At 41.9% G+C, this 25,094-nt stretch overlaps 1 protein-coding gene across 1 annotated transcript in view; it reads right to left on the bottom strand.

The window, feature by feature from the left end:
• Positions 1-21,902, bottom strand: part of TGFBR2 (transforming growth factor beta receptor 2) — a 60,692-nt gene extending 38,790 nt beyond the window's left edge. Inside the window, exon 1 of the mRNA XM_072330220.1 lies at positions 21,688-21,902. Within this exon, the coding sequence (XP_072186321.1) occupies positions 21,688-21,769 (82 nt within the window). The 5' untranslated portion in view covers positions 21,770-21,902. The remainder of the gene's footprint in view (positions 1-21,687) is intronic.
• Positions 21,903-25,094: the final 3,192 nt, after the last annotated feature.

The raw sequence follows: 25,094 nt of genomic DNA, 5'->3' as shown, positions 1-25,094 counted from the left end.
AGAGACTAAGTTTTTCTAGGAACAATACTATACACAACATTTTTTCTGTTTTGCCTACCACTTCCAGTACATAACCTATAACCTCAGCAGAACTTCAAAACAAATCGGAAAACCACCAGAATCACAAAAAATGAACAGCTGTTGCAAAACCATTCTTTGTATTCCAAAAAAGACTTCTACACTTGAATAATCAATACTTAGAAGGGAGAAGGTGTCAAGGAAGAAGAGTGATCTGAGCTTTGTTTTTCATGCCTGGAAATATCCTGATGACTGCTCTTAATTATACTGGTTACATTCAGCGCAGTAGTACAAGGAGGAAAAGAGAGTATCATAATCAACTCTAAAGATTCATAGAATCACAAATCATTGAATCACAGAATCGCAAGGTTGGAAAGGACCTAGAAGATCATCTAGTCCAACCGTCCTCCCATTACCATTGCTACCACAAGCCACAAAACCATGAAATAAACAAAATTCATAAACAAAAATCATGAGTCACAAAATCACAGGGCAAGGCAGAGAAATTACAGAAATAAGTTAGAAAGAAAGAAAAAAACAAAAAAACAAAACACACCCAAAAGCAAACAAACAAAAGAAAAACAAACCTTCTGGGTTCTACTTTATTTACCACTGCTGCAGTCTTAGAGTGCATTTGAGTAATGTTTAGAAACTTTGGCCACAAAGGGTTGGAAACTTACTAACTTACAAAATCAAAAGTTAAAAAAATAAAAAATAGTACATTCCACGAGCCTGATCTTCAAGAAAAATATCATCTATTGTATGACTCATGATAAAATCACAGGATTTGGCAACACTGCAGATCATCAGGTAACTCTCATTGCAACACACAGGGGTAACCCATGAAGCAAGTGTTTACAGGTTTTCAGCTACAGCTGACACTTCTGGGTTTAATGCCAACATTAGCTGAAATGAGTATGAACTCAGTTCATAGAGTCTTGGATCATGCTTTCAGGTACGATCCTTAATCTCAACTATACTTTAGGCCAGTGGGACTGCCAGGACTGCCAGAACAGGACTTTTGTGACTGTTTCTATTCACAGCAACGATGATCAGCATGCTCAGACAGATTCCTTAAAGGCAAACATGAACTATCTTTTACATGCAACTCAATTATCAGAGCAAAACTGGCTCCAGGAATGTTAAGTTCACCATATTTAACTGTCCCTGCACTAGGACTCCAAAAAGCCACGTTCCTCTCTGCCTCATCCTGTATCACATATAGTCACAAATCGCTGAAGTCAGCTCTGTCTGACCCTAGCAAGTCAACCCCTTTTCTTCCTTCAGGTTCTTCACCTCTTACGTTTCCTTTTGATCCTCAGTGTTCTAGCCTAGCACAGCAGCTCTCTTGGTTGATGTCTAAAGATGTGCCCTTGTGTGATAAACGCATGCCTGTCTGCAAAATGGCTGGGACCACTGTGCTGCTTCCCTGCCTAATCAAGCCTAATCGAAGCTCTATGAAGAACAAAGACCAAAATAAAGTCCTTTCTGTGAATATAACTTTATGAATTAATTGGAGGAGATGCCCATCATAGCTTTTCACTACCAGGTAAAGGGTCCTGCCTGTCACATGAAAAAAAGAATCCATGCCAATCAGACAGTACCAATACAACTGTTAATGCAAGGAGACATACGTTCATCCCACAGTCTCACAACCCACTCTATTACAAAGCAGCCACTCTGAGATGAGGGAAACAATCCAGCTAGCCCCCAAAGGTGTGCACCTAATGGTGCACGTGGACTGTAGCCTCTGATCTTCAGTCATACCTGAGAAGTCTGCTAGAAACTGTTCTGATGAGCTAAACCTGGCCAGAACAGTATTGAACCCCCAGTTCAAAAAAGAAAGGCCAAAGAAGAAGAACTGGTTCACTATAGAAAGGCTATTGGGTGGGCTGCACTTAAATTTGGAAACCACTATTTCCAACCCACAGATTGGTAAGGAGTAAGAAGGGCATGCACAGAGGGAGAAGGCAAAAGGAAAAGGAACAGGAGTTAGAAAAGTTCATTTAACTCATCTCTGCAGTGGAAGTGCCTGACTTTTAGCAGTATGTGGAACTGGCAAAACCTTGCTTTAGGGATTGCTGCAGGCAGTGACACAGAAACAGAATCATATCTGGCAGGAGTGAGGGGGTGGGACACAACTAGAGAAAATAAGGCAGGGAACAGAACATTAAGCTGGAGATCTTGAGGATAAAAATCATTCTTGTATTTAAAGCATTAAAATAATATTATTTTTATCTACTACTTTCAGAATGAGCTAGCACTGGCAGTTTTAATCATGGGCTGGGCTCCCCACACTCATACAAGGAATGGTAGTGAGCTGACTGTCTCAAACATGTCTCAGAACTGAGCTAGCAGACTTCACTGAAATTACTCCTGACTCACATTAGTTCAGGTGAAGAGACTCTAGCTCAGCACGTACAATGAAATGTGATCATGTTCTGAAAACAGGCAACAAGAACAACACCATTGTGATGCTTTGACTAATGACCCAGGCTTTTACCTGCAGATTTTAACTTGCTGTTCTCTTCCACATTTTCTGGCCACTGCCTAGCACTCCATGGTAGCCTACAATAGGCAGAACAAATGAATACTGTCTTCAGGCAAAAAGGCTGAAAAAATGATCTAAATGATGACTTCCCATAGGGCACTCAAAGGGATGTTTCATCTTTTCCTGACTTTAACCCGCAGCCTCCCTAATGCAGCCAGTAAGCAGCACGAAGCACTGGAAAACGGTATGTGATATAACATGAAGATCAATTTATTCAGCTATGACTACAGGGTCTAGTTTTCCTGCATAATGCATTAAGTTTGGAATTTACTGGAAGCTGTCTTTGGTGGTTAACTCCTTCTGTGACTTCAGATACATAGCGAGTATCAAGGATAGCAATGCTTATCTGGTTCAGAAGACTGGGAAAAACAGCTTCCCTGCTTTGTTAAAACACAAATGATCCATGGTTCAGGACTGACCTTTGCATAGCTAATTCTGACCTAATGCTAATTCTGCATATCCTGCAACTTCACCTCCTTTGAAACTCTGTTTGCAAAGTAAAAGCTGCCATTACTTCCCTTGAAACAGTGCTAAAAAGTATAAACACTCTGGATTCATGCAAATATTTTTCCAACGTAGATGCTCTGAAAATAGACAGTAGGCATTTAAGCATTAAATAGTTCTTTCTGTAATGCAGAAAAAAAGAAAATATTTTTCATGACAGAGGAGCTTGTGGGGCAAATCCCACAATATTTACACATACACAATTAAGAATACTTCTGGCTCAGAAAAACACAAACAAGCCTCCATGCCCAACTACAGATCCTCACCACAACAAAAACATGCTACAGAACCTTCTACTAGCTTGAATGGAGTTTCTGAACCCATCCTACCTCACTCTCCAACCAGTTAATTAATCTATTTATAGAAACATGCTTCTCTGCACTCCCTCCTGAACAGTCACACTGCCGCCAATAAGCTACTTGAAAATATGACAGATTTTCATTCTTCATAACAGCTTTGGGGAAGGTGAATCATTTGTCTTGAAAAAGTGCACATTTCTTCCAAAAGCTTAATTTCTATTTCCCTCCCTCCCCTGCTCCCCTTCTTTCTTTTACTACAAGAGACATGAGGAATGTCCAATTGGACATTCAAGTCTATTTTCAAGCATTTATTTATTAAACTTTCAGTTTCCAACAGGGAAATTTGAGGGGTCACCTAGTACAGGTGGAACAGCATTTCAGGACCTTTTCTAACAATATTATCACTAAGATACCTCAACTAATCAAAGTATTCTGCCAAAACAGGTCTTGGCTCCTCAGTTCATTTGCAAACCTACTGAATGGGCTCAGTGTCCCCATACAAACTGAAAGATCCATGAGGTTATTAAAAAAGAAAAAAAGAAGTAAATAATTAAAGAATTGCATTCTTAAGGTATCAACACTGCTTATTTAAAGAAATGACTTCATTACTAGAAGCCATGAATGTCCATCTCGTGATAGCTGCTTAGTGCAGTTACAAGCTTCCTTCTATATTATATTGCCAAATTGTGCCTTCATTCCCGTGGGGAACTGCTGTTGTACCTGTGACTGCCACAGCAGGTGGACAGATGGGCACAGTCCTTACTCTCCCTTGTAGACAACTTCCACGCCTGCTCCTTGCTGTAGCACTAAAGGAGGCAGCCCTTAGCCTCCAACAATTTGGAACCAAAGCAGCACAGAAATCAAAAACAGTAACATATTTGTTCAGCCAAACACTTGGAATTGACACTCCTACAGGGCTTTAGTCATAGTTAGTATCTGGCCTTGTCACGTTTAACTTTACAAATGGCTTCAAACAACTAAGTGCTGGCCTGGCATCCTCACAACACTACATCAGATTAACTGATCAAATCAAAGGGCTTGAGGCTGTACAGTCTTGTGTGCCAATCTCTAAGTCCATTTAAAGCATGATTGATTTACCTCAGTTTAGCCAGTGTCAGAATTGAAAATTATCACTCGAGAAGTTGCCGTGGTTTATTCAGTTTCTTTTAAATCAACTGGAAACTCAAGTCATGTGAATTCCATATGTAGAAAAGCTTTCGTAACATACCTGATGACCACCAGCACCATTTTTAACAAGAATATGGAAGCTTTAAGTGGTTGACAGAAAACAGTCTCTTCCAAATGCAAGACTGACCCCTATGCAGACAGCACACAGTGACTCTGGTTGCAAAAAAAAGCTAAATAGCTCCTAAATAACATCCTAAAACTACAGCTAACTCTTGCTGAAGCTAAACTCTTGCTAAACATGCTAAATTAAATTCTTTACTAGGAGAGTGGTTAGGTCCTGGAACAGGCTGCCCAGGGTGGTTGTGGATGCCCCGTCCCTGGAGGTGTTCAAGGCCAGGTTGGATGGGGCCCTGGGCAACCTGATCTAGTAAACGTGGAAGTTTGGTGGCCCTGCCAGGCCGGGGGGTTGGGGCTTCATGATCCTTGAGGTCCCTTTCAACCTAGGTCATTCTGTGATTCTGTAAATACATGTCCATAGTGTATTCAAAAGAACACTAAGATACCAAAAATGCTCAGGAAATGGTAAGAAACATTTTTATATCAACTGCTGTAGCTTATAAAGGGTTAAAACAGACTAGCATATGTTTATTAACACTACTCATTCACTCAGGAGACTGACAGGCACATGCAAACCCTCTGTGGTTTGAGACAAAAACCTTTATGGAAGGTCACGAAATACGTTACTTTGGGGGAAGAGTTTTATTTGCTTTTTAAAGTTGAGAAAATGAAGCACAAACATTTAAGACTGACAAACCACACAGAAAGGAAATTCAAAGTTACTTCTCACTCCCTCAGGCTCCCTTTCGTACAGCTAGGTTGCTTTGTGAATCATAAAAAACTATTGCTGTCATATTTGCCATTTCATATTTTCATTTTTCATTTTATTTGTTTTTGGCAATATCCCCTTGAAACTACTGGCACACTTTCTGAACTGTTTTTTTGGAAGGCATATAAGGCCATACTATCTTCCCTCCACACAATGTGTTTTAAGGATAGGAAGCATGGTCACTGCAATGTGAACCACACGCTCCATGGTAGTATCGGAGGGTCCAGTGGGCTCCTGTCACTTGTAGCTTTCCACAGCCCTCAGCACATCACTCCTTTGGGATTCCACTGCACAGCCTCCCAATTGCACACCACTACTGACATCCTATTTTTAGTACCATTCGTTTTTTGTGTGCAAGGAAGCACATATTTTGAGAACAACAATTGTCTGCCTCTTGGAGAAGACCTCAGACTGTTTTAAGAAAAATGACTGATTCCTTTCTTAAGCATTATGAACACAACAGATCTTCCCTTTTCCTCTCCTCTGCAGTAAGCCCATACTGAAAATAACTGCACAAATGGTCACAGTTTGCAAGAAAAAAAAACACCCAACAAAACACACAAAAACAGCTCACCTCCTTTGGTTATTGGCTCCCATCCCACACTGTACATTCTCTTTCCTCACAGAGGACTCAGACTGGGGGTTTGATTTGCATTAATATTCACCTCACTGAGCCTCCCTCCACCTCCAAAAGGAGGGTCTGAACCCAGAGCCATTTTTCAGTCTAGCCAACTACTTGACCATGCAAATGCAACAAAGAATGTGGTGTGAGGAGCGGGAACCCATGGCTAGGGCAATGGAAATCATTGTGTATTTCAACAGCAGCACCCAGGCTGGTCAGCCCTGAGCACATGGCCCCATGGGCTGCACTGCACTCAAGGCCTGTGTGCCCACTGTCAGGCTGCCCACTGTGCCATAGCCGTGAGGGATATTAGTCTAGCTCTAGCCTGAGAGTGGGCTGCTTTCAAATACTACCTGCTCTGAGACAGGAGATGCTGTGGTCCTTCTGAGCAGGGAAGCAAGAGCTTGATGCTTCTCCCTAGAAATATTTGCAGAGACACCTCAGAACAGGCCTCATAGCTGCTCAAATCCACTATGAAAGTAGGCAGGAGTTTATTTTGACTCTTCAGGGAACTGTGGAGAAAAAGTATTTTTGGCATCACAAGTCAGTTACCAAGACTTGTGGGAGACATTTGAAAGGACAGCTATCACTCTGCAACTTTATCAGTAGCAGCACACAGACCCATCAGAGGTCATCTTCACAGGATGCTGAAGGAGCCAGAGTAACCTTGTTCAAGAATACACTGTTTTCAAGAGAAAGGGATATGCAAATGAAACAGACAAAGCAGAGATCCTCGATCTGAAGTGAAATACCTGATCTTGCTGCAGATCTGTAACCTGAATTAAAAAAAAAAAACAAAAAACAAAACAAAAACAACAACCAAAAAAAACCAAACAACTAAAACCAAGAAAAAAAATATCAATAAAAAAACAAAACCAGATTCAACCAAATCACCCCAATTCTGTTTTATTTCAGGGGAAAATCTGATGAATATTTCCCACTACTCTGGGAAAACTCTCTGTCAACCCAGACAGAGGTCTTATCTCAGTATGAGATTTTGCTCCAAAACTCTCATTGAACTTTAACTCTCATCTTCAAAGAGCCTGATTCTGACTACATTTCTTTATAGTATTACTTATAACAGATTTGGTTCTTTAACAAAAAGAAATCAAAGGCAGACTCATAATACTGTGATTGGAATTACATCACATTGGGGTGCATCTGTTCAAACATCAGTTAAAAGGTCACATTCAAAAATACAAGGGGCCCAAGTGACGTAAGTAAGTCATTAGAATATTTGAGGTATAACTGAATGGTTTAGAGTACATAAATTGCAGTCCTGCTGTTCAGCATTGTCTTTTCATCGTGGTGGAGGAATTCAAACTTGAGTTCCTAATATTTTCCCACACATGGCTCCATATTAAGCCCATATAACTGGCCACCACAAGCGCATCTTCCTGTGTCAAATGCTGGAGCACATTCAAGTCATGGGTTAGGGGCTGTTTTGTGCAGGTCTCAGGCATTCTTAAAGCATGATCTGAACAATCTACACAGCCAGGATTGGAAACAGCCAAGCAAACTGTCTTCAGCCACAGCACTGCAGGTCCAACTTAAGCAAGGATGTGCTCTGCAGAGACACCTCTATCTCATATCACAGAAAACACTATGTGTGTACACATACTGCCACTCAATCAGAAACAACTTGATAATATTTCATAACACAACAATAAGTGTGGGGAGAAACTGCGTACACAAGAAGACTCACAGCTGCTCACTCAAAATAAGCATTTAAATTGATTAACCAGACAGCTGTGCTTTTAAACTAGCAACCTTTACACAGTTACATGATTCAGAGGGATTTATAAATATTTGTTTTTCCAGATTAAAGAAGGGCATTAGCAGGATTTTTTTTGAAAGTGCTTTTACTGCCACTTTTCCTCCTTCCCAGCCATAAACAAGTAAGGAAACAAAACAAAAATGTGCTTAGGGTGCAAAATTTGTCATGACAGCCTTGTCATGACAAGACTTGAGGATTTTGGTTTAAGATTAATATAAAATCTACTATGTAGAGATCAAATGTAGCTACTAATATAGCCTCATATTGCTTAGATTTTTGAAAACCTTTAAACTTCAAGAATACTTGGGAGATCTGGAATTTAAGTTAAGGCATCCAACAAAAGGATACTCCTGCTATGGTCCTGGCTTACAATAGAATCCATGCATTCTGACAAAAATGAATCCTGTGCTATTTCTGTCTCTAGATCTGAGCATAACCCATCCTTACTAGTCTATTTGAAGTACAGTTTCCAAGCAAAATGTCTCATTTAACAAATCCACATCCTTTGCACACACAGAGACATCTCTGTCAGTGTTTATGCAAACGTATTTATGGAGAGTCTCTATTCAGGGCTCCTTTCTGCTGTTAGGAGGCATTTTCCTCTAAGAAAATAATGTTTATGAACCATTTTGTCCTCACACTGTAAGATTTGAATGACAGATTCAGGAAAATAGTATGAAAAAGAAATTACTCTCTCTCATAATCCATAAGCTCAACGAAAATAGTAAATCAGAGGAAAGTTAGACTCAAATGTAATCCCTTGGGAGTAGAATCATTTTGAATGGATTTGGGGAAATACAGACTATTCTCAAAGTCAGTAGCTCAGAAGATTGTATTTGTCTCTGTCAAGTTACATGCAAAGAAGCAGAGTAATACAATTTATTTCTCCAGGGATATGTTCTCTTGATAGATATATCTAACTTCCAGAACACTTAATGGGAATTACATACTGAGCATTGAGAAAAGAGCACACACACACAAGAATACACACTTTTAATGATATCCAACCTTAGGAAAACTTCTTTTTGTTGACTTCTTTTGTAGAAATCCTGCTGCTGTGGCATGCTGTTACAGGGTTATCAGATTGCTTGGTAAAGAAGCTTCTCTACCAGCAAAGCAGCATTTCCTCTATCTGCCAAGGGTAAACTTGCTAGCATATCCCCAGGTATTAGCTGTTTCTTCCAATGCATTTGCAAATGACTCCCTGCAGCTACCTCTGGGACAGTGAATCAGCAACTGGCAATACCTCTCTGCTGAAATAAGGGAAAGTCAGCTCATTCATTTCTATCCGAGGCTGACATTTTTCTGGGCTTGATGAAAAACAAAAATCATGGTTGAAGCCTGTCCACTGTGAAATGTATTTCACCCATAAACGTTTCACCCTTGAAAATTCATTATTTCTAAATCAGAAGTGTGAGTAAATCATTCAGTTTACCATAAATTATTTCTACAATAGTCTCTTCTGTGTGTGCACATGGTCTTGTAGGTAAGCTCTCACATGTAAGAAATTAGTACTGGGCGCTCAAAATGATCCCCAGAAGTCCCTTCCAACCCCCGTGATTCTGTGACTACCCACCACTTGCAGCAGCACGGTCTGGAAAGGCTGACATTACAGTGCATGGTGAGGATGCTCCTCCATTAGACACAGCTCAGTGGGAAGGAACTTGCCAGTCTAAAATGTTTAGTCTACCTGCCCGAAGATGTGTGAGGGACTGCAGACTCTTCCACTTTGTTTATGATGACGCAGAATAAAATTGTAAATAAACTCAGAACGTGAAATATACACATGGAGTTGGATTTCTAGGGTTTTCCTCTCCCGGTTGCTATTGATAGGGCCATTGTTTGCAGGTTATAGCCAAAGTAATTCTCAAGATCATAATCTTTCAGCAGCACTCCAAGATAGCACACATGCCTGCAAGTTGCCTTACTTAGAAGAAACACTGCAGGGAAGAAAGAAACTATAAATGTCTATAAATGTCCATAAAACAATTCCTTCTAATGAAGGAATTGTTTCAGGGAGAAAGCTAGGAAGAGAGAAGACAAACACAAGATCAAACACATCAAGCGGCAGCTCAGAAGCAGACCTTCTGTTGACTTTTAACTTTCATCCGAATGCCTCACAGTTTCATCCAATTACTTCAAAAATTTCTTCTAATAACTGAGGACTACAGAAAGCATGGGATGACATTTCTTAAAGCTTTTAAATAGTGCAGTTCAGTTTTGAGAACGGAAGCAAACATTCCCTCTTCTGCAACCTTGGGACAGCAAATGTCTCCTGCCACATGTCTGAGTTAAACTTAATAAGATAAGAACTGCAACAGATGTTAATCTGTAACTTTTGAGTACTGCTACGTGAAATTATTAGCTAATGTTTAATGGCTTAGAGTCGCTGAGTGTTTCTAGATATTGGTGACAGCACATCGTCATCTTTTGTCTGATGACCACTTATTCAACAGCAGAAATCAGTAATAGTCTGCAGGATGTCTAAGGGCTTCTATGAAATGCCTGGATCATTTTCATCAAATGCCAAATGGATTAATAGTTTTGTCATGAAAATACTATTTCAACAATCGCCATTCAGGAAGCTGTGCGTAACATGGCCTTAGTAGCTGAACTACTCAGCATCCGTTTAAACATCATGAACCAATTGCGGGCTTTGTTATGGTTTCTGGTGTAACTGTTCAGTGATACGGACAGCTCATTTTCTAAAGTTGTCATTCTGGTGATTTGCTGGGTTTTTTTGTTTGTTTCCCCCCCCCCCCCCCTCCCAATACTACGCTCAAAACAACATAGAACAAAACACATTTTCAAAAGAGCTCTCACAAAACAGAACAATCCCAAGCTTTTCAAATGCAATAATATCTTAATTTATACCAGAAGGAAGTGCTCTGTAGGAACGGAGACATTTTTTGAATTCCTTGGATGCAAAATTTTAGAACTGATGCATATTTGAAATATCCTTCCAGTGGGTTAGTTAGCCATGTCCCTTAGCTGTTTGTTACTTCTGGAGATGCTAGTAGGAGCTCGGAAAGACACAAGTGAAGCCAGCTGGTAGTAGTTACTGGCTGTATCACCGATTTCTAGTCAACAGGACCTCCACATCAGAAAGTGCTGGAATGATTTTCCCAGTCTGACCTTCTGCAAGTGCAATCATTCCATCCAGCTATTTTTTGCATCAAGCTCTAATTTCCCTGTGTATGCACAAAAAGCAAAATCCTGCCTTGATTCGGAGGTTCACACTGGGAAGTTCATCACAACCCTTGATGGGGCTCAAATCATGAAATTATTCTCTTTGTGAAAAAAAAGTGCACCATTTCTAAAGTGATATAGTTCATTCACAAATTCCACTTGTTGGGATGGGCATATTCACCTTTCATAAACTTACACCACTTCTCCCTCCCTGCAGAGTGAGGAAAAATTAAGTTAGTGCTGCTCACTGCTCTCCTACCCACAGCTTACCATTCTGGCAGAGCAAATTTAGCTAGGTTACACCATTTTACATTTGCCTAAGGGCAAATGCTCCCAGTTCCTGCTGTTTATGCAATGTTTTATTAAGGCATGGCAAACCACCTGCATGTCTGACCAAATCCATACCCAACCACAGAATAGCAGCCCTACATACTGTTCCTAATTCTTTCATTTTTCTTATGTACAAAAAAACAAGTCTGTCATTTTCAAAAGCTAGGCAAGCATAATATTAAACTCATGCTTGAAAATGCTAACAAAGCAATACGGTTCCCTAATCAAACAGTAATACCTCCTTCCTAATCCACTGCAGACCTAAAGACAACAGAATGGAAACTACTGCTCTAGGCAGAGCTATCTACACATCAGACTACAAAGCACAAAATGGAAATTTAAAACAAACTCCAACTTTTAAAAGGAAGTGTGATGATTGCATTGGCAGAAAAACTACTCACACTAAGCAACAGCTTCAAAAGGCAGGTGTCAGTGTTTTCTATTTCTAGATGTGTGGTTATGATAGTGGTAAGTTTGCCTTGTCATTGACATTCAAGGGTAAGACATCTCAAATAATTAGTGGTTTGTTTCTAACATTTACTACCCACTTTCAACTATGAGAAGGCAAATACGTTTCTGACTTTAAACCACCGGTAGGAATGTGTTTGACAATCACACTACCTGGCACCAGAACAAAAGTCGACAAGTCCAGGCTGGATGTGGCTCCGGACAGCCTGGTCTGGTGGTTGGTGACCCTGCACATAGCAGGGGGGGTTGAAACTAGGTGATCATTGTGGTCCTTATCAACCAAGGCCATTCTTTGATTCTAAGTACAGATTCTGAGCAAGAGAAAGTGGGAATTGGATGAATCACAAATAATATATGTGACCAATCAGGGAAAGAGTTGGGCCTTAGGCAGATGAACCCAACTTTGTGCCCTCACTGTTCCCTGGCATCTCCAAGCATACAGCCTCCTAAGCACGGAGAAACAGAGAGGGGGGAAGAGTGAATCACAGCTTGTTGATCTCAGTGGGGGATCTGGGACTGACAAGGGTTCCTGGATGCTATGAGGGTTATCATCCAAAATTTCCATTGAGAAATAAAAGCAGTTATGACTCTCCTTGAACTTAAATTTCCTATTCTCAACAGACTACTCTTTACATTTCCCACGAGTTCTATAATTGCCTATAGAAACCATAATTAATTCAATGTATTTTTTTTTTTTTAACAGATATTAAGCATAACTAATCCAAACTGTGGAAATTCTAGTACAAATGACCATTCTGAAGTTTAACAGCAGCCTAACAATCATAACAGGTAAAATTCTGAGAAGCTGGAAGTCTGGGTTTGGATCTCCTGAGATTAATGAGAGACTGAGCCCTGGTTTTTTACTTCTTAGCTCACTGCTTTGATCAAGGGTCAATATGCCAAAACTGTGCTCAGTTCCAAGTCACCATCAAGTCTCCACCTCCCACATAAAACAAGGAGCCTCCTAACACATACACAAGAAACAGCTTTCATACCTAATTCATATAATTTGAAATCCTCCTTCTCATTTCAAGTGCTTACCTTTTAAACAGTGCAAAATATTCATATGCCTGGCTACTCATTCTAAATCTCATGCCCCTGGATCTCGTTGATTTAATTTGAATCACACTGATATCTTCTCTTATATACATTAAAAGAAGACGTACACATGGAAAGCTCTTCATGTTGCACTAATATTCATAGCGCTAGAATGGCCTTAGGGAAAAGCTGGAACAGCAAAGCCCTCAGCCAGGCAGAAACTTCAAGGCAAAACTATAAGATGCGAGAGGTAAAGAATGTACAAAAAGGAGCTGAATGTAAAAAAGAAAAAAAAAAAAAAAACAAAAACGATGAAAAACACTTTTTTGGTTGTGTTCTCATTTCCATAATTGTTACCCATCTTTTCTTCTGTGTCTTCCTGTTTCAATCATCCACAAGCAAGCAGAGAACAGATACGGCTTTAGTTACGACCAGACCATGTGGTATTGCTGCTTACATGCAAACTTGGGCTACACCAGCTTTGCAAGCCTGATGGCCTGGCATTCTATGTAGCAGATGAGAATACTATAAATGCAATAAAAAGATTGGCTTCCCAGATTTTTGACTTCAGGCATTCCTTTGTGGTAAATCTGGGTGAGGAAATGGAAGAACAGACTGAGAGAAAGGGGATATTCAATAGCCCAGAATTATGTATATGGGGACCTAGTTACTTTTTGAAAGCTGCAATAAAGGGGCTTACAAAGTCATAACTATTACATGGTCCTCTGTGATCTTTTCATGAAGAAGAGAAATTGTTGTTTCCAATCTTAAAAAAAAAAAAAAAAAAAAAAAAAAAAAAGAAGAAAGAAAGAAAGAAAAAGATTATGTAAAGTCTCTCTTTGTTGTGCTGTGAACTCCCTGGGGAGAATCTCAGTCACCCTGCAGGAGCTGGAATAGCGAATGAATCCATCAGGGAACAAGCTTTCTTCTCCTCTGACATGCTATGGGGGACCACCCGCATACACGTCAGCCCTTTCCCTGCAGAGTGCTACCTCTACAGCCCTGCCCAGCCTTAGCTAGCAAGGATCATTCCTCCCCACAGAACTCACCAATGGAGTTTAGATACACCCAGGCTGAGTGTGGCAGGACTATGGGCCTTCCACTCTCCAGGCAATAGCTCTAACCACCGTAGGAACAGGCAGCAATGCAACAGTGAAAAAATCATTAATGGGAATGGTGGAGAGATGGAAGGTACACAGCAGGGCAGCTGGCCAGCTTCCACAACACAGTCACTGCAGCATCACAGATCCCCTTGTATGCTGGAGATAGATGAGAAGGATAATTGTTGCATGCCTGCAGGCAGAACCAGCTAACAGAAATGGAGGACAAACAACCACCTGCACATAAACAGCTCTTCTCTTGAGATCTCTGTGGGCCCCTGATCATAGCTGGACAGATTTGTACTGTTCAAAACCTCATTAATTTCTTCTCATTAGTGAGGAACACATAGATTTATTTCTTTATTCCTGTACTCCTTCTATGAATCTGTCAGGGAGAATGGTACACACTACCTGGAGAATGGAGTCACTGCCTGGTCCTGTTAGAGTCAGATGCAGAAAAAGAAGAGTGTTCTGAGAGCAGAAGACCAACTACCACATGGACTCTGGGAGTAGCTCAGTGCTGGTCAGTTGCTGAACTCTCCTATATGATTTTATCACTTATCCAGTGAAAAAGATAATTCTTAATCACATGTATTCTTACAATGCAGCCTATTTTAGGATAAAATGTGAGTAAAATGCAGTCTATGCAACCTTGTGCTCAGAATAACAGAAGTGCTACACTAGATTAATTAGCAGCTTTACACTGACTTGAAATGAAATAAACAGACATGTAGCTACAGTCCTCTCTTTAGCAGCAGCCTGAAAATTGCTTCATGGATCCTGAATGTCTACTGATAGAATTTTTTAAGATACAACAGAGCAGGAGAAAAAAAGACTGCTAAAAGGGAAAAATGTAATTACATCTATCGTATTTTCCCAAAACATGCATTTTAACAAACAGAAGTTTTCAGACACTATTCTTCTGGCATGCTCTGGAAGTGCACAAGACATGTTAAGTCCTGAGCTCCCAGAAAAGCAGATGGAAGTTAGTTAGGACAGGCAGGCAATACTAAAAGCGGGGCAGCAGTTACAAAAGAAAAAAGTTAAGAATGTTTGGCTCCATTTGACCACTAAGAGTTTTCTTCAAGTGTTCAAGTACTATCGCCCGCTCCCATTCCGCAGCCTTATTTAGTGAGTTTAGTATCTGAGCTGCTGGTTGGACCTCGAGGATCAGAACAGATCAGCATCTCAAAACACACAAGAACTCTGGATGGCTTTCTGCTTCCTTCCCTGAAAATAACCAGAAGTCATAACCCATTAGTAATCATATGTGGTCTGTTTCAAAGTTCATTCTCTTGTACAGCAACATTAAAAATGTTCTTATATTAGTTAGTGAGATGAAATCTACAAAATTACCGCATTAGCATTCAAAAGCCCCAGGCACAACCCATCCGTGCCAACAGGTGATGTATATGATGTGCTTACTTTCATTCTGTGCTGCAGAATCTTGAGCAGCATTAAAACCAAAAGGGAAGCGATTCACATACATCTCATGGCTAAAATACCTCGACTTGGGAGAACTTCAGGTTAGCTCCTGGAAAAACTGACTGAACCTCTTTTTCTTTCTGCCAATTAAATGAGTACCAGCTTATTCACGGCTCTTTGGGATGAGGACTTACAATTAAAACACACACCTACATTCTGAGGAGTTTGCCCTTTAATCCTTATTTCCACTTTGCTTCCTTACTAATTACAAGTGATCCGCAATAAAATGAGGCTTCGGTTTTCACACAGTTTGGGAAATGTACTCGACTGCTTTCAAATTAAAGGTCTGGTCTTGATGAAAAAAATCACCCCCCTTGAACATTTCTCTTCTTTAGGAACACCTATCCTCAGTCAATTAATCTTCATCCCCCCAAACTCTCCTACCATCATTATTCCAGGACAAAAATCCTTAATGATTAATTGTAAGAAGACTGGAAACACTTTCTTTCCCTTGACTGCCTGCAATCTCTCCTTCCTAAAGTTCTGAGGATGTCACAGCGCCGCACTCAAATTACTCTTTTGCTCCAAGAAAAAGAACCAGATCACTCTGGCTCCAGTATGATTGATATCACAAAAGCCCCCTCAAGGGAATTACAGCCTCATAACATACAGTTGCCTATTATTTATTCCATGGCCAGATTCTCAGCTGGTATAAATCAGGGCAGGTTCCTTGCCTTCAACAGGGTAAAGCTGATTTATGCCAGCTGCCAGTCTGGTCCTGCATGTGCTCCACTTGCACAATGCTAGTTTTTAAAAGAGGGCCATTAAAGTGCCCTAGGCACGTAAGAACCACACTTGGGTCTTTACTTAGAAAATGCTGCTCTGAGGAGTAACACTGTGAAGCCTTCCCACAGCTCTCTGAGTACGCACTGTTCAAATTCACTTGCTTTCCTAACAGGAGGAAGTCTTTACACTCTGACAGAACCGCTACAACCTTGGGAACACAAGATGGATTTTATAATGTCTTGGCATAGCCCAGGTTCATAACCAAGTTTAAATGCTGAATTAAATTAAGCCCACAGGTGTACCAATGGAATATTTTGAAAGAACTGATCAAATGCACAGGGGGCAGAAGCTATCTTTCAAAGGTTGTATTACTGGTGACTAGGAAAAGACAGAAAGAAGGTGGTGTGACTTTCAAATCACTGGCTGAGCTTCAAGCTAAAGCTACTTCAGAAATCTTTCTTTTGTTTCCCTTAAAAACTCAAAAATCTCCTTAAGGAGAAGGTCAACTTCTGCAGTCATTTGCGGATTTGGGGCCAAAGCGCTTGGGTACAAAAAGAACGTTTGTAGGACATGAAAGATGGTGTTCTGGTACCTCTGGCTCCAAATCACCTTTTCAAAATCAAAACATGAATCTAAAGAGCGTCACTGTTGTGATGTATCTGCTTGGCTCTAAGATGATGGATGTGAGGAAGAAGACTTCTTTATCCAATTATCAAAATCTATTAATTTAAGTGGAATTTCTGCTAAAATACTACTCTGGGTGAGTGGGGAACTGGAATCAGACTATCAGGATTGCCAGGGGGAGCTCCAGATTCAGACGTTTGCTTTGAGCCAGAGCAAGCACTTGATCCTACTTTTATTCCATCTTCAAGTAGTAATTATTTTAATTACTGAGTAACGATGATTTCTCTTTCTGTCTTTTCCATATCAGAAACTCTGCCTTGGACTAGGAGGAAAAAAAAAGTTTCCTGATGCAAGTTTAGTGGAAACTGGTACATTTCCACAAATTGTTTCAGTTTTGACAAATCAGCGTTTTCCCATGAAAAACAGTGTCAAAAGCTCTCAACCAGCTCTAATTCTAACCAGATTAACTCAGGGATGAATGCCAGCAGGAAGCCCTTGCTAAATACCAGTTGTTTGAGCAAAGGAAAAGTACTCCTTCCCCAGATGATCTTTCCAGAGGTGAAAAGGCTTTAAAACCCATACAAGAAAAAGGACAGGTAGTTCAGCTGTAGCAGTTACAATAGCATTCAGAGAAAGAGGGGAAAAAAAAAACAACCCACAACAATGACCAACTGTATTTCAAAAATGCACAAACATTGACAAATCAGCAATTTCTACTTCTCCTGCTGCTGTTCATGATAATTGCTTCTTAAAATTTGAAACAGTTGTTTAACTTTGCAGCAAGGCAAACAAATGGACAAAACAAATGGGAACAAAAGGAATCCATATGGACAGCAGGGCAGTCCCCATAATACATGTTCACATTCAAATGCTGCTTAAATCCCTAGAAGTTAAGGGATGAGAGCATATCATGGAATGTGGGCAGCAACAGAAACAGAATTAAGCAGTGCCTGGTCAGATGAGCTAGTATTAATTATTAATTCGGATAAGTTTTCATCACTTGATGGTTTGTTCTCTCCTAACCTAAACGTGTATATTAACAAAATCTGCATCCTTCCATGCAGCAGGATATAAATCACTGTACTCAACCAATGGCAGTTCTGCCAGTCTGACTTCATGCCAGAATCAAGCAATAATATGAAAAATTTACCGCTGAAGATTTAGTTGTGCCATTTAGGAACCAGTCCTGCAAATATATAGTACCAGTTCACAACTGACAATGGCACACAGGTCAATGTCATTTGCTTCAGCTACAGTATCCTGCCATGCTGTTCATACCTTTGTTCATTTGACCAAGTCTGCAACACTCTTACAAAGCAAGCTATTTTATGTCCCCGGGATGTGCCTATCAACAATATCCCGTGAGTCAAAGAGCTTCTGTGCGGCAAAGGAGATTTGGCTGTGCAGGTCCCACTGCCTCGGGGCACACCAGATGCAGAGGGGATGTGTGCATCTCCCTTCTGCTGAACCAGGACCCTGGTGCCACAAAAGTGGGTGGGAGCTTTGACCTCCACTGTACCATTAGCACTGACCTGCAGCCGTGCAGCCAGTGGGGAGAACGCACAGATCTCTAACAGTTCATTGTGCCAGTGATGCTATTTCTGGTCTATCTGACACAAATGCGCTTGGTTATGCAAAATCCAAGTCAGTAACCAGCTGGCCCCAACAAGCTGTTTTTGCTCATTCTTGCCACCATTAAGCAAGGCACAGATCTGAGGTTGGAGTGACAGTGGCTCACCATGAACACTAGCAAAGTGTGCGCGGCCCAGACATCACTGTGAGAAAAAAAGTCCCTATAGCATGAATGCGAAAATACAAACTTAAAAATATCTTGCAGAGGAAGTCTAATCATGGGAAACTCCAGCAACTGGTGCTACAGTGAGTGCTTACTCTTCCCTCCCCCCATTGCAAGAGAAACTCCTTTCTAGAAGCCTAGTTTTGAGAAGAAGAAGAAGAAGACAAAAAACATTTTTACCTTTGCGTGTCTGTCACTATCTTTGCTCCTAAGGTCACAATCAGATTTCTCCCCATGACAATTTTACCAGCCAGCATTATGTCACACTGAACCTTTGAAATGGAAACAATTCATCCCAGAAAGGAGTGTTTGATTTTGAAGCAATGCTACTTGGATAAATGTAAGTCATATAATGATAAGTGTTTATAAAATAGAAGGAAAAACTGCAAATATTGGAAAATGAACTATTCTATTGCCCAATTCTTTTTTTTTCAAATTGCCTTTAAAACAGATTTAAGAAACCTATATGCTACAACACTACTGATGGTAATGGAACTATATTCATTTGCAGCAGCAGCTTAATATCTGGCTCATCATTTTTTGATAGAATCCATTCCCATATGGAATTCACCAGCTGGCTACTACAGAAGTATGAGCTAAAGAGCTAAAGAGCTAAAAAGCTCTGTACAGCAATTAAATAGAAGTGATTTTCAAAGTCTCAGGTACACTGTTCTCAGAACTCAGAGATACCTCAGAAGAAATTGTAAGCCGTAATATCTGCTTTCTTCCACTTCTCTCCTGAAATAACTGGAAGTTTGCCAGAGTTTGGTGGGGGACAGGAATGCACTTTAAAGTTGATTGTGTTACAAACGTTCTGCCATGTTTGTTCTCATACTCACTTATGCAACTACCTGAAACTCTACGTTTGTTTTTATTTTATTACTACTAAACCAACAAACTACCATGTGGCTTTTACAAGATAAGGAGACAGTGATGCAAGTCAGTGCCTGGATGAATGGCAAAACTTTATGCCAGATACAGAGAAATAAACAACTATCACACAGGTTATTCCAAAACACAAATTTTGGCTTTTTATAACCCAAATACAAATTACAGATTCACATCCTTTTGGACACAGTGGTGCTGTTTTCTTATATGTCCAACTGCTGGTTTGCGCAGTCATTTATTGATTAAACACTCAACGTAGCATTCATAACCATTCCAAAACAACCCCAAAAGACAAACCCAAATTCACATTCTACTCTTTGGGAAAAGCCTCAATCACTTTTGTTTAGCACAGAACATCAGTACATCTCTTTCAAAGCAAACACACACTATTGGATCTGCTCATGAATTTGTCATTTTCTCCATAACCATTATGGGGATGTGCCACCCTTGTCTTGTATCTTGTTACAAAGAATGTTCAGATGAAGTTTTAGCTGGGGCTCTACTAAGCTGCTCACCACCAGGAGACAGGCTGTCAACAGGCACACCTGGGAAGTGCACCCTTCTGGGACTGGTATCCCTCCCGCCTCATCCTCACTGAGTTATTGATTATTGCAAAGTCAGTTGCTCTTCTGTTTTGTTTCCCTCAAACAGCTATCAGCTATATTTCTCATTTTGATGCCAATTAACAACCAATACTCCAGACTCTGTGCCCCCAGTAGCACCTGTACTTTCTGACCAGATGGCTACACGAACAGAAACCTACAAGCATTATTAAAATGTCATTTGCAACAAGTTTTGGAGCTACAGATTATCTGATCACAGGTGAACTCTGTTTCATAGACTGCAAATCAAGGTCTCTAGTGGGTGAGTTAAAAAAGCACAACGACAGGAGACTAACAAAAGCGGAACTATTAAAGCTTTGCGTAGCAGGAATAGGAACACACAACACATTTAGGACTGGTGTCTAAACAAAAGCAATTCTTAGCCAAGTATGATTTATATAAAGGAGAAATGAAATACAAATACATATCAAAATCAACAGGAAGCTGCACACCTCAAGTTTAAACCAATAACACAGCTGAGTCCTGGGACACCACCGAGTTTCATCTGCCCTACGCTTACATGAGTAACTTTGCAGGAATGCAAGACCTGTTGACTTTGACAGGATTATTAACAAAGCATGAAGTTATTCATAATGTACACAGCCACTGGCAGTGACTAAACAAGACCTACTTAGCTTACGTTATTATGTTTTAGTGACCATGAATGGACCACAGAAGATAACTGGAGAGCCCAGAGCAAAGCTAACAGAAGCTCAAGAGACTGCACACCTCACTTGAAGGCTGAAATCAGAAATCTGATATCACAAAACACCTCAAAATGCACATAATACTTCAAAACTGATTTAAGTGTGGTTTCTAAGGTTTGCCAGTTGTGCTGCAAAATGAGTTAGGGCCTAACCCTACAGGTACAGACAGTGCTGTACATCTGTGGGTTGGCGTGGGTAGGAGTGGGACAAGGAGCTTTTCAGGACAGGGACCTGGTTCTTGCAGCAGCACTTGAAACACTCCACAGTACCCTATGAAGAATCCTGCAAGCCACAGCCTTAAAAACCTAACTACAGATTACTTCATAAAGAAATGCCAGAGTAAAGGATGCAAAGTGTCATTAAAAGTGGATCTAATAAGCACTTTTAAAACATCGAGTGCTGCAGAAATGACTACTGTCCTCACTCCTGCTACCCACAACCAACTCCTGCTGCAGGCATTGCCTCACGGACTCACGTGTATCGTACCCCGGGCACTTAACACCGACCCCTCAGCTGCCAGCAGTGCCCAGGCAGGGGCCTCAGCTCGGAGCACCCTCAGTTCTCTCCATCCCTGCATCTCTCAGTCTGTAAATCCGCCCCTGGGGCAGCACCCGGGCCCAATCCCCGGCCCCAGGTGCGGACGCTGCCCCGGGCCAGCAGTCAGCTCCCGCAAAACAGGATCCCACAGAGTTTCCTGCCCTTTTCTCCCTTTTTTCTCACTTTTCTCCCCCCTTCCCCCTTCGTTTTTTGTCGCTAAGGCTCTCTCTCTCCTTCACTTTCCGGGGGGGGCGACAAACAAATGCGCTCCCCGCTCCCGCAGCTTCAAAACGTTCTTAGCAACTGAGCCTTCCTCCTCCTCATCCTCCTCCTTCCCCGGCGGTGGGCGCTTGCCCTTCGGCCCCGGCAGCTGTCAAGCAGGAGCGCGGCGCCGGGGCCGGCCCGGCACTTACCGCTGAGCAGCGCGGGGCTCGAGGAGCCCACGAGGACCCAGAGAGATACGCGCAGGAGCAGCGGCCGCAGGCGCGGAGGCATCGCGGAGCCGGAGCGGGGCGGCCGGGCCGGGCAGCGGGAGGCCGCGGCGGGGCTGGCGGGACGCGGACTGCGCTGCTCGGGGCTGCGGGTGACTCACTGAAAACTTCACTTCGGCGCTGCAGGGGAAACAGGAAATCTTAAACTCCGCAAACAGCTGGGCAGGACTTTCTTACTCTTACAGTAGTTCCTTTTCCCCCCCTTCCACATTAACCTCCCCCCCCTCCCGTTCTCTGCGCTGGCTCTTTTTCTTTCTTTCTTTCTTTCTTTTTTTTTTTTTTCTTACTTTTTTTTTTTTTTTTTTTTTTTTTTAAGCACGAAACCTCACCCAGTTGGGTGTCAATCATCTGCCAGAGGCCAGCCCCTCGCAGGTCTGGCTCTCCCACCGCCAGCGGGGCCAGCCCCGACGTGCAGCCGGGCTCTCTGCGCCCGCCTCCCGAACGGGGACCGTATGCGAACGCCGCCTACGCCGCCGGGCCGCGATTCGAGCTCCCGGGCACCGTCAGTCCGTTCTGCCTTCGGGCAGCCCGGAGCCCGGCAATCCCGCGGCTTGGGGCCGGCGGCTCCCCAGATGTCCTCTCTGCATCCCCGTTGCCGTGCCTGGCGATGGTGCTGCAGCCCGCGCTCCCTTCTGCAGAAGCCTGAAAACCCCAGATGAAGTGAAGCGGGGCGGCAGGGGTGGTTGAAGTCAGGGCAATAACAGGAAATGTTCACATAGACCTGCCTGGCATTGAGCTTTCAGGTACTGAAGCAGATCGTGACAACTTGTCACCCGCCTCTTATATATATACATATATATAAGTAACCATATAAAATATATATATTTGCATTTTGCTCCCAAATGGACTAGATGCACACCATTTGATGTGTGTGACACAGGTGATATTCATCTCCATTCCTCATTCCATCTCTGCTGAGTTTTTGACACAGATTTCTCCAAAGGGAAGAAATAGCGCAGGGTATTCACAGGCTGGAAGCACACCTGTGATGTCAACCTTGCACTTTTAGGAATAAGAAGGAAGCATCAGACCCTTCTCATGTTTAGGCTGAATAAAGCCTGAGCCTTGTGCCAATAGAAATTCAGCCATTGGATAGCCAGCGATTGTCTTGATACTGGCTTTTGATACCCAGAGCCTTCCTTCCTTTCCAAGTTCAGTGGTATTGATGGAAAAGTGAACTGATGCATATGGTGATAATTTGAGAGTGCCTGCTCTGTTGTTGGCGGTCCAGTTCTGTCTCAATTACAGCACTGTTTAAAGGTGCAGAATTGCATATTTCAGAAGAAAAAAAAAAGGCTGAGCCCTCTGTGGGTGTATGTGTGATCATGCTCTGAATGTCCCAAATTAACTCTGTATGAATTTGGAAGTGTTTGTATAATGCATTTAATTGGCCTATAACAGATATAAAAATCTCATTGTGATTTTATGTAAATTTGGTTTTAAAGACTCCCTAAATGCAGATTTTCACAGTGCAGACTAAGTTTATTGTGCTAATTCTCATAAACCTCTCCACGAGCATTTTCCTTGTCCTCATCCCCTTTAAATACAGACAGGATTCACTCAGAGGCAGTCACCATCTTCCAACCAAAGGCTGGAGAACTATTGGACTTGTGTCGAGCACAGATTGGCTCTGCCCCTCCACTCCCTGTGAGGAGTTGCAGGCTGCCATGGAGGCCTCCCCTCAGCTCCTCTGCTCTGGGCTGAGCAAACCAAGGGAGCTCAGCTCCTCCTCATATGAAGTGAGAGATCTTCTACGAGTGACTTCAGAAGCCTCATTTTTCCACGTGAGCATTTCTTTCATTTGCAGATGTGGCACACATCTCCCTTGACTACAGTCACCCCTTGAAAGTGGTGGGAGCCCGTGAGAATGGTGGGTGTTACCAGAAAGTTTCTGTTGGAAGCAATATATCCTACCTGGATATCCTGGGTATGTCAGCCTGGAAGTAACCTGAGCTGCGTGAAAAGAGGGGTGGTCAGCACAGAGAGGGAAGTGATCCTGCCCTTCTTATCTGCTCTTGTGAGGCCCCATCTGGAGTAGTGTCCAGGTCTGGGGCCCCCAGCACAAGAAAGATATAGAACTGTTGGAATAAATCCAGAGAAGGGCCATGAAGATGATCATAGGGCAGAAACACCTCTCTTATGAAGAAAGGCTGGGAGAGTTGGGCTTGTTTAGCTTAGAGAGTGAGAGAGACCTCACTGCAGCCTTTCAGTACTTGAAGGGAGCTTATTAACAGGAGGGAGACCTACTTTTTACAAGGGGAGACAGTGATAGGTCAAGCAAGATGGCTTTAAACTAAAACAGGAGAGATTTAGTTTAGATGTTAGGTGGAAATTCTTCACTCAGAGGGCAGTAAGGCACAGCAGCACAGAAAAGCTGTGGTGCCCCATCCCTGGAGCGCTCAAGGCCATGTTGGATGGGACTCTGAACAGCTTGAGCTGGTGGGTGGCAGCCCTGTCCATTGCAGGGGGCTGAAGCTGGGGAGGCTCTAAGGTCTCCACCAACCCAAACCATTCTGTGATTCTATAATTCTATCCTCAGTAAAAGAATAACTCGCACTAAAGTCCACACACAAGTCAGTCCCATTTTGATTCAGAGATTTGTCTCAGGCGCACCTATTAACAAAAGCTTATATCCTGCATTTTGGTAGTATAAGCTTCCCTATTAGGGCCCAAATGCAACCTAATCAGGATTTCCTTGTCAACCAAAATATGTAAAACACAGCTAAACTGCTCTTTTCTTTCCATTTCCTCATTCATAGTTCCCAGTTCTCTATTCGCAGCCTGCAATTTATTACTGACTACTAGATTGGAACTGTGAATATTTAACCTCAGCCCAACTGTGGTACAAAAGAACCAGCATCAAAGAGACACAGACTGAAGCTGTAAATAATTAACACCACCTGACTGGGTGAGGAAGAGCCAACTAATTTCAGTTCTCTAATCATATAGGCAAAATACTGAGGTACTGAAAACTGTGCTTTTTTCTTTCTTAGCCTTCAAAAAAAGGTACCCGAAGCACAAACATGCTGTACGTTTTGTGCCTCGGGGGCCTTCTAGTGAAGACAACACAAGTGCTTCATGCTGCAGTTTTAGGTACAACTTTTTATGACAGCCTGTAAAAAGTACTGAATACAAATAATTTCTCTCTACTATTCCAAACATTTCTCATCTTGCAGTATCATATTTCTGTCAATATTCCAAACAATCTGCAACGCTATTCTTATACAAAGAACATTTTAAAGCTTTTATGAAACTTGCATTGTTAGTAAAAACCGTAGTTTCTCTGTACACTTCTAATCTAAGGTCATTCTTTCTGCCCACAGCCAAAA

Source organism: Excalfactoria chinensis, chromosome 2, assembly GCF_039878825.1.
Source record: "Excalfactoria chinensis isolate bCotChi1 chromosome 2, bCotChi1.hap2, whole genome shotgun sequence".
Taxonomy (NCBI): domain Eukaryota; kingdom Metazoa; phylum Chordata; class Aves; order Galliformes; family Phasianidae; genus Excalfactoria; species Excalfactoria chinensis.
This window is presented reverse-complemented; position numbering and strand designations above follow the sequence as displayed.